The sequence below is a fragment of the Loxodonta africana genome, chromosome 8 (genome assembly GCF_030014295.1).
Source record: "Loxodonta africana isolate mLoxAfr1 chromosome 8, mLoxAfr1.hap2, whole genome shotgun sequence".
Lineage (NCBI taxonomy): Eukaryota > Metazoa > Chordata > Mammalia > Proboscidea > Elephantidae > Loxodonta > Loxodonta africana.
In genome coordinates this window covers 10,792,319-10,802,806 of record NC_087349.1, presented here as the reverse complement: position 1 = coordinate 10,802,806, position 10,488 = coordinate 10,792,319, and the positions used below count along the sequence as shown (strand labels likewise).

At 43.4% G+C, this 10,488-nt stretch overlaps 1 protein-coding gene across 2 annotated transcripts in view; it reads right to left on the bottom strand.

Moving 5' to 3' along the window:
• The window catches only part of ZC3HAV1 (zinc finger CCCH-type containing, antiviral 1), a 56,965-nt gene that overhangs the window by 7,632 nt on the left and 38,845 nt on the right, over positions 1 to 10,488 (bottom strand). The window contains exons 10-12 of one of the 2 annotated variants that reach the window (XM_010599795.3): positions 4,722 to 4,809; positions 2,386 to 2,516; positions 1,876 to 2,009 (exon numbers count right to left, since the gene is read on the bottom strand). In XM_010599795.3, coding sequence (XP_010598097.2) covers positions 1,876 to 2,009; positions 2,386 to 2,516; positions 4,722 to 4,809 — 353 coding nt within the window. The other variant, XM_064289673.1, reaches the window with a different exon arrangement.

The following is a 10,488-nucleotide window of genomic DNA, read 5'->3' as shown; positions in this document are numbered from 1 at the left end:
CCTCTTCATCCCCCCTGCCACCACGCTGGCCCAGGACAACCTCATTTCTGACCTGGACTCTTGATGTATCCTAATTGGCTTTTCCACCTGCAGTCTGGGTCATTTCCCCTCCTAAAGCCATCAGGTGGTGACCAGTGCCCTTTAGATAAAATCTGTCCCCTAACAGGGCTTCCAGGATCTGTCCCTAGCTTACACCTCCAGCCTCCTCTTTTGTCGCTTCCACTGCATGACTTCTGCCAGCTCCTGAAATGTGCCGTGCTGTCTCCAGCCTCTCTTGGTCTTTGCGAAGCTCTCGTCTTCCCTAATCACTCTTCTCCCAACTTTGTTTGTTTTGACCTAGCTATCTTTTTTTCTGTCCTAGAGATCTTGCTTCAGTTTCATTAACATGCCGCTTTTCTGTACCCTACTTTGATTCAGTTTTTCATTCATTCAATAAACTTATGTACCAGGATCATTTGTCAAAACATGGCACTTTTTTTCCATGCAATCCTTTATACATAAGCAGCCTGGGTGAAGACTGCAGACAGCAGATGGAGTGGTTTGTAAGGACAGGCAAGAGTGGACATGAGTCAGGAAGACCACAGCCAGAACTGGGTGATGACTGCAGACTGCAGATAGAGTGGTTTGCAAGCATGGACAGGTATGGACATGAGTCAGGTAGACCATGGCCAGAACTGGGTGATGATTGCAGACTGCACATAGAGTGGTGTACAAGCACGGGCAGGCATGGACATGAGTTAGAAGACCATGGCCTGAACCAGGTGATGACTGCACACTGCAGACAGAGTAGTCTGCAAGCATGAGCATGCACGGACACGAGTCAGATAGACCATGGCCAGAACTGGATGGTGGCTGCAGACAGCAGGCAGAGTGGTGCGCAAGCACAGGTGAGACTTTTGGCCACTTCTAGAAAAAGTAAAAGTCCAGAGCAATGCCAAGTTCCAGCATCGAGCCACAATCAGTTGAAGCACTATAATGGGGACATTTCAGGTTAATGTGAGCTTGTTTTTCTCCCCGTGACTGCTGTGATGGTTAACTGTATATGTCAGCTTGGCTAGCCTATGGTTCCCAGTTGTTTGGCCAAACACTAGACTAGATGCTGATGTGGGGTAGTTACATGTGATGAAGTCAGCTGGCCTAAATCAAAGCAGACTACCTTCCATCGTATAGTCTGCGGTTATTAGTCGCCTTTGAGTTGACTCTAACTCATGGCAACCCCATGTGTGTGTGCAGAATATAATTATTCCATAGGGTGTTCATGGCTGTAACCTTTTGGAAGCAGATCACCAGACCTGTATTCTTAGAAGCCTCTAGATAGGTTCAAACCACCAGCCATTCAGCTGGTAGTTGAGTGCTTAACTGCTTGGGCCACCCAGGCTCTAACGTAAACTCATGTAATGTAATCACCTTCCATAACGTAGTCTAATGTAATGTAATGTGATCAGTCCATCAGCTGAAGGCCTTAACAGCAAAAAGGAGGTTTCCCAAGGGTGGACTGTGATTCTAGACTATAAACAGGCATTTTGGCAGAACTCCCACCTCACTCTTCCTGTCACCTGACCTACGGATTTGGGACTTGCCAGTCCCCCACACTCGTGTAAGCCAATTGCTCAAAGTAAATCAATCTCTCTTTCTTTCTCTATCAGTGATAACATATATATACATATATATCAACGATTCTGTTCCTTCGAGAACCCTAAGACAACTGCTAAAGCCTAGATATGCTGGTTAACACAAAATAATCACATACATCTTAGAGTAAAAACATATTCTAGTGCCTGCCTTACGACTCCCCTAATTAGGCTTCTCTATTCCAGCACAAACCTTTTCCATATTTTTTTATTTTTATTTATTTATTTTTATTCCAGCACAAACCTTTTCCATATTTGGTGTCATGAGTTCCATGTAAGGTCCAGTCAAAGTTATTCGCACAGATAGAATCCATGTGGCTGCGGTTTGTTGCATAAAAGAGGATTTTTTCATTGGCATTCTTCATCTTCGCTTTTTTCCTAACATTGGAAATGAGAGATTTAATACCGAGAACTCCCGTCTTCACTCTGGCTAATAACATTAATCCCAGCTAAAGTCTACCCATGGTCAAATTTTATTGTACCAGCTTTCAGAACGGAGTTATGAACATTAAGACAGTAGCTGTGAAAAAGTACATTTATAAAAAATTTTACCTGGTAGACCTATAAAATTACTGAATTGTGAAATTATAAAGCCAAAAGAGAGAAGCTTGGGGTTTACACAATGAAAACAAAACTAGAGATCGAAGAAACTGTTGATGACTAAAATAAATCAGTGAACACAAATCTAAAAGAAGGGACCTTAAGTGATTCATTCTAACTTTATGTAAGGAAATCAGCTCAAGTGGCCACCGACCTTTGAAAAGCATCCAACAGCTCTGGGTTATGGATCTTCCTTATCTTTTCAATCCTGAAATTTTTCATGGAGGCTTTAAAACTCTCACTTATCATGGTATACTCTGGAAGTCGCTCACTGATGATTGACAACTAAAAAAAAAAAAATTTTTTTTAATGTGAAGGAAGGAATATTTCAAGCATGGTATATCTACACGTGTGGCCTCCTAGGCCATGGAGAATCATTTCCAGGCCTCAATGGGATCAGCAGTTGGGATAAGCTGGCTCAGGGGTGCCACCTCTGGCAGCTCTCTCCAGGAACGCCCAGACAAGCACCAGCAGCTGTTCGTTCAGGAAGACGTAAGGCCAACACATTATGGCTATGGAAGGCAAAGGGAGGCACCACGTATGTCACTGACTCCAGTGATATGGTGAGTTCCTGGCCTAATGTTCCAAAACCAGGGCAGGGTCAGAGCTGCCTGCAACCACGGCTGGAGCACAGTGAGGGGGCAGACCACATAGGGATAATTTCACCCAACCATGTGGATGGGGCACCATTTGTCTGACTTCCATAGAAACCTGCTTTTTAACTCCAACTAATAGGCTGACCAAGAGACAGTTGTTTGAACAGAACAAGCGGACACTGCATGGTTTAAAATCAGGAAAGGTGTGTGTCAGGGTTGTATCCTTTCAGCATACTTATTCAATCTGTATGCTGAGCAAATAATCCAAGAAGATGGGCTACATGAAGAAGAATTTGGCATCAGGATTGATGGTCGACTCATTAACAACCTGGGATATGCAAATGATACAACCTTGCCTGCTGAAAGTCAAAGACCACAGCCTTCAGTATGGATTACATCTTAACTTAAAGAAAACCAAAATCCTCATAACTGGACCAATAAACAACATCATGAAAAACAGAGAAAAGATTGAACTTGTCAAGGATTTCATTTTACTCAGATCCATGGTCAATGCCCATGGAAGCAGGAGTCAAGATATCAAACGATGTATTTCCTGGGGCAAATCTACTGCAAAAGCTGTCTTTAAAGTGTTAAAAACCAAAGATGTCACTTTGAGGACTAAGGTACATCTGACCTAACCCATCATATTTCAACCACCTGATATGCACATGAAAGCATGCACATGAATAAAGATTGAAGAAGAGCTGATGCCTTTCAATTATGGTGTTGGCAAAGAATATTGAATACACCACGGACTGCCAGAAAAATGAACAAATCTGTCTTAGAAAAAGTACAGTCAGAGTGCTCCTTAGAAGCGAGGATGAAGGGACTTCGTCTCACATACTTTGGACATGTTATCAGGAGGGAGCAGTCCCTGGAGAAGGACATCATGCTTCGTAAAGTAAATGGTCAGTGAAAAAGAGGAAGACCCTCGATGAGACAGATTGACACTGTGGTTGCAACAATGGGCTCAAACACAACTACGACCGTGAGGATGGCGCAGAACCGGGCAGTGTTTCATTCTGTTGTATATAGGGTCGCTATGAGTGGGAACTGACTCAACAGCACCTAACAACAATGGCCAAGTCACTTTTACTCTCTGAGTTCCAGTTTACTTGTTCTTAAAATAATCCAAACTGACCGCCCTTGAGTTGATTCCGACTCATAGCAACTCCATGGTTTCCAAGGCTGCAAATCTTTACGGAAGCAGACTGCCACATCTTTCTCCCTTGGAGCGGCTGGTGAATTTCAACTGCGGACCTTTCAGTTAGCAGCTAGGCGCTTTAACCACTGTACCACCAGGGCTCCTGTTCTTAAAATTGAGATACTAGTTCCATTTATATAAAAAATCCAAAATAGGTAAATCCATGGAAACCAAAGAAAGGTTAGTGGTTGCCAGGGATGGGGGCGGGGTGGGCGGAAAAGGGGGATTAACTGTTTAATGGCTTAATAGGATCGGGTTTTCCTTTAGGGCCTATGAAAACTGTTTGGAATTGGAACTAGATACAACATACTGAAATTAATCAATGCCACCCAATTGTCCACCTTAAAATGGTTAGTTTTATGTTATGTGAATTTCATGTCAATTTTTTTTAAAGTAATATATTTAAAAAATAGAGGTACTAATATCTATCTCACAGGTTTTTTAAAGGGTCTGTCCCAGTGAGCTCATGTGTGGCTGAGCTTGTACAGCCTGAGGTGCCCAACAGGGTTGGCTGTTCCTGGTGAAGGAGAGGAGCAATGTCCTCACCACTGGGATTTCTTCCTTTAAATCTTGATCCAAGAGTTCTGGAGGCAATTCATTCCTATGAACAGGCAAATACACACTCTCATACCAAAGCACTCTTCCCCACCTTCAAAAAGTTTACCCACTGAAGTACAAAAAAGCCATTACCTTATAGCCATTCGGGAGCAAGGGGGGATGGTCCGAGGGAGGAACGTTTGAGGTGACAGGCTCGAGTCGGGATGGTGCCAGCTCACAGCTACAAATAAGAAAGAGTAAAGATTGGTGGCTTGGCTCCCTGCTCCATATGCCCAAGGGACATTCTATCCTTAACTTCCAGCCACGCAGCCAGGGCCTCCTTTGGAAATTCAGATGTTCGTTTCTGGAATTTCCTTTGGACTACCTCCCTACATATGCCTGGCAGAGATGTAGCAGTGTTGTTGTTGTTGGGTGCCATCAAGTCAGTTCCAACTGATAGCAGCCCTATACTACAGGGTTTCCAAGGAGCTGCTGGCGGATTTGAACACCCGACCTTTTGTTTAGCAGCTGATTTCTTAACCACTACACCACCAGGGCTCCACATATGCCTAGTAGAGATGTACCAGGAATTGTGCTTAAAAAAGCACTCACCAGTAAAGTTTTTACAGGAAAAAATGGCGGTCGAGCTGGGCTATGCAGATGCTGGGCCCATGGGAACAATGATGCAGACGTTTCCAGACAGGGGAAAGAGTAGATGGACAAGTGTGAGACAACTGTGACATATGTAAAATGTTGAGACAGACCATGGGCCAATGACATGAGATACCTGGAAATGCCACAAACCAACATCTTCTCTCGGGAACGTCCATGCACAGAAAGAGCGATACAGCTTGGTGTCAGAAAGCCTACGCTCTTTTTTGTTTGTTTTTTGAACACTTTATTGCTCTTTAAGTGAAAGTTTACACAGCAAATTCATTTCCCAATCAATAATTTACACACAAATCGTTTCATGACATAGGCTGCTATTCCCACAATGTGTCAGGACTCTTGCTGTTTCCACCCTGGGTTCCCCATTTCCATTCATCCAGTTTCCCTGCCCCCTCCCTGCCTTCTCATCTTTGCTTCTGGGCAAATGTTGCCCCTTCAGTCTCATATAGTTTATTGTTCTAAGAAGCACATTCCTCATGGTTCTTGTCGTTTGTTTTGTAGGCCAGTCTATTATTTGGCTGAAAGGTGGCCTCCAGGAGTGGCTTCAGTTCCCACTTAGAAGGATGTCTTAGGGCGATAGTCTTAGGGGTTCCTCTAAGCCTCCAACAAACCAGTTAGTCTGAATTTGAACTTTGTTCTACATTTTTTTGCCCATTCTAACTGGGACCTTCTATTGTGATCCTGTTCAGAGCAGTCAGTAGCAGTAGCCGGGCACCATCTAGTTCTTCCGGTCTCAGGCTAGAGGAGGCTGTGGTTCATGTGGGTCATTAGTCCTTTGGACTAATTGCTCCCTTGAGTCTTTGGTTTTCTTCACTCCTTTGCTCTGGATGGGAAGAGACCAATAATTGTATCTTAGATGGCCAATCGAAAGCTTTTGAGACCCCAGATACTACTCACCAAACCAGGATGTAGAACATTATTTTTAAGAACTATGTTATGCCAGTTGACCTAGATGTCCCTCAAGACCATGGTCCTTAGCTCACTCCCACGAGGTGTTTGGCTATGTCTAAGAAGTTTCCACGCCTGTGCCCCCTATGTGCTCCATTATATATATGAACAGACACGCAGCACATACACATATGTATATAGGAATAGCCACAACTGCACCAACGTATGCACGTGGGTGTACTCCCGTACGACCTCCCATACCAACTTAGCATACGTATCTATCTATGTACCCACTCACAAATTACTGGTTGTTATTACTGCTGTTGCAGGATTGTATATGTTATAGCATTTACTGTCGTTGCCCTTTATTCTTATGTGTCACTCAGTGTCTTCCTCTGCCTTGGTCAGGCTGTGCTAACCTCCCCATATTGTATAGTTCACCAGAGCTAACACGTGTCCACTATTCTAGTGATTCTCTCTCCCTCCCCCTCCCATCCTTGGTAACCATCAAAGAACATTTCTTTCTGTGTGAAAACCTATTATTGTCTTTTTATAATGGGGATCTCATACAATATTTGTCCTTCTATGATTGACTTATTTCACTCAGCATAATATCCTCCAGATTCATCCATGTTGTGAGACGTTTCATGGATTCTTCATGACTCTTCATCATTGCGTAGTATTCCATTGATATGTACCACAATTTGTTTATCCATTTATCCTTTGATGGACATCTTTTTGCTATTGTGAATAATGCTGCAATGAACGTGAGTGTGCATGTATCTATTCACGTCACTGCTCTTGTATCTCTAGGATACATACCTAGGAATGCAACTGCTGGATTGTATGGTATTTCTATTTCTGGCTTTTTTAAGGAAGCGCCATGCTGTTTTCCACGGTGGTTATACCATTTTACATTCCCACCAGCAGGTCATGAAGAGTTCCAATCTCCCCACAACCTCGCTAGCATCTGTTGCTTTGTTTTTTGGTCAGTGCCATTGTTGCCCGGGTGAGATGGTATGTCATTGTAGTTTTGATTTACATCGCTTTAAGGGCTAAAGGTCACAGGCATCTCTTCATGTGTTAGCCACCCGAATGCCTTCTTTGGTACAGTGTCTGTTCGTGGCCTTTGCCCATTTTTCAACTGGATTGTATTTTTGCTGTTGAGGCACTGAAGTTTCCTATAAATTTTAGAGATGAGACTCTTGTCAGATATGCCGTTGCAAAAATTTTTTCCCAGTCTCTAGGTTCTCTTTTTACTCTTTTGGTGAAGCCTTTTGATGAGCATACATAGTTAATTTTTAGGAGCTCCCAGTTATGTAGCTCATCTTCTACTGTTTGTGCATTTTTAGCTATGTTGGATAGTCTATTTATGCCATAAATTAGGGCCTCTAGCTTTGGCCCTACGTTTTCTTCCTTGAACTTTATAGTTTTATTTTTCTGAACTTTTTTTCGGACTTTATAGTTTCAGGTTTAACATTTAGGTTTTTGATCCATTTTCTGTTGGGTTTTGTGTGTGGTGTGAAATGTGGATCCTGGTTCATTTTTCTGCAGTTGTTATCCAGGTTTGCCAGCACCATTTGTTAGAGAGACCATCTCCTCCCCATAGAACTGCTACAAACTACAGGTCTTATTTTTAAGATCAGCTTTGTTGCTTTAAGGAAATACCGTTTAAACAAAATTTGGTAAGACGTCCTGCCAGAAACATTTCAATGAATACGAAATAGTTAAACCAGTCAATCAGTTGCTGCCAAGTCGACTCTGCCTCCTGGGTCTCCCATACGTGTCAGAGTAGAAGTGTGCTCCGCAGGATTTTTAATGGCTGAGTTTTCGGTACTAGATCGCCAGGCCTTCCTTCCGAGGCACATCTGGGTGGACTTGAACCTTCAACCTTTCAGTTAGCAGCTGAGTGCTCAACGGTTTACACCACCCAGGGACTCCAAGAAGCAGCTATGAAGATCTCATTCATTAGCTGAATGCAAAGAGCCCCCCTAACCTCTTACTCAGCTTTTTTCCCCACCTACACTTGTCACTAACTGAAATAGTTACTTACATTGTCACATCCAGAGGAATGTAAACTCCAAGAGGACATGAACTTGACTCCTCCCTCCCCCCAACACTGCACTATTCTCACTTTATTAACTTGAATACTAAAAGAACTGGAAGGAATCTTAGATAGCTAGGCCCATCAGATTCTAACTCTTGGGAATTTGAATGAAGAAATTCAGAGAAAACGAGGCAGTGGCAGGAGGTGAGGCTGGAAGGATATGCAGATTAAAAGTAAGTTGAGGACGAACCACAACTACCACGGCCTCCACCAGACTGAATCTAGCACGACTGGGTGGTGCCTGGCTACCACCACCACCTGCTCTGACAGGGATCACAATAGACAGTCCTGGAGAGAGCTGGAGAAAAATGTAGAACAAAATTCTAACTCACAAAAAAAGAACCAGACTTACCAGTCTCACAGAGACTGAAGAAACCCTGAAAGTACGGCCCCCGGACTACCTCTTAACTCAGTACTGAAGTAACTCCTGAGGTTCACCCTTCAGCCAAAGGTTAGACAGGCCCATAAAACAAACAAGAATACACACAGCTCAACCATGTATACGAGACTAAACGGGCACACCAGCCCAGGTGCAAGGAAGAGAAGGCAGAAGAGGACAGGAAAGCTTGTTGTTGTTAGGTGCCATCAAGTCGGTTCCAACTCATAGTGAAACACTGCCAAGTCCTGAGCTGTCCTCACGATCGTTGATATGCTTGAGCCCACTGTTGCAGCCACTGTGTCAGTCCACCTCATAGAGGGTCTTCCTCTTTTTCGCTGACCATCTACCAAGCATGACGTCCTTCTTCAGGGACTGATTCCTCCTGATAACGTGTTCAAAGTATGTGAGACGTAATCTCACCATCCTCGGTTCTGAGCAGCATTCTGGTTGTACTACTTCAAAGAGAGATTTGTTCATTCTTTTGGGAGTCCATCATGTATTCAATATTCTTCGCCAACACCATAATTCAAAGGCATCAATTCTTCTTCAATCTTCCTTATTCACTGTCCAGTTTCACATGCAAATGAGGTGACTGAAAACACCATGGCTTGGGTCAGGTGCGCCTTAGTCCTCAAGGTGACATCTTTGCTTTTTCACACTTTAAGGTGATCTTTTGCAGCTAATTTGCCCGTTGCAATCTATCGTTTGATTTCTTGATTGCTGCTGCCATGGGTGTTGATTGTGCATCCAAGTAAAATGAAATCCTTGACTTCAATTTTTTCACTGTTTATTACAATGTTGCTTATTGGTCCAGTTGTGAGGATTTTTGTTTTCTTTATGTTGAGGTGCAGTGCATACTGAAGGCTGTGGTCTCTGATCTTCATTCATAAGTGCTTCAAGTCCTCTTCACTTTCAGCAAGCAAGGTTGTGTCATCTGCATAACACAGGTTGTTAATGAGTCTTCCTCCAATCCTGATGCCCCGTTCTCATTTAAATAGTCCAGCTTCTAGGATTATGTGCTCAATATACAGATTGAATAGGTATGTTGAAAGGATACAACCCTGACGCACACCCTGCCTGACTTTAAACCACTCAGTATCCCCTTGTTCTGTTCGAACAACTGCCTCTTGATCCATGTACAGGTTCCTCATGAGCACAATTAAGTGTTCTGGAATTCCCATTCTTTGCAATGTTATCCATAACTTGTTATGATCCACACAGTTGAATCCCTTTGCATAGTCAATAAAACACAGGTAAACATCCTTCTGGTATTCTCTGCTTTCAGCCAGGATCCCTCTGACATCAGCACTGATGTCCCTGGTTCCACGTCCTCTTCTGAACCGGCCTGAATTTCTGGCAGCTCCCTGCTGATACGCTGCTGCGGCTGCTTTTGAGTGATCTTCAGCAGAATTTTACTTAAAAACTTTACAGGAAAATTTTTACAAGAAAGCTGGACAAATGGAAATGGGGAACCCAAGGTCAAGAAGGGGAGAGTGTTGACACGCCACAGGGTTGGCAACCAATGTCACAAAACAATAGGTGTATTAATTGTTTAATGAGAAACCAATTTGCTCTGTAAGCCTTCATCTAAAGCACAATAAAAAACAGTAAGTTAGTTAAGCTTTAGCCAGAGAGCAGAACATATAGGGTCTACGGAATATGCATAGGATCACTGAGTCTGTTAACGGCAGAGGAGGGAAGGTTGTAGTAACTGCAGTGCAGCTAACACAGAACGTATCCTAGGTGCCCTGATGTGCTGGCCACTGTCCTGTCTTGCACGTGCAAATCACAGCACCCCTGGGGAAGGTCCATAGTTAACGCCTGTTTTATAGGTGAGGCGCTGCAGAATGGTGAATGTGTCCAAATCCACACAACCA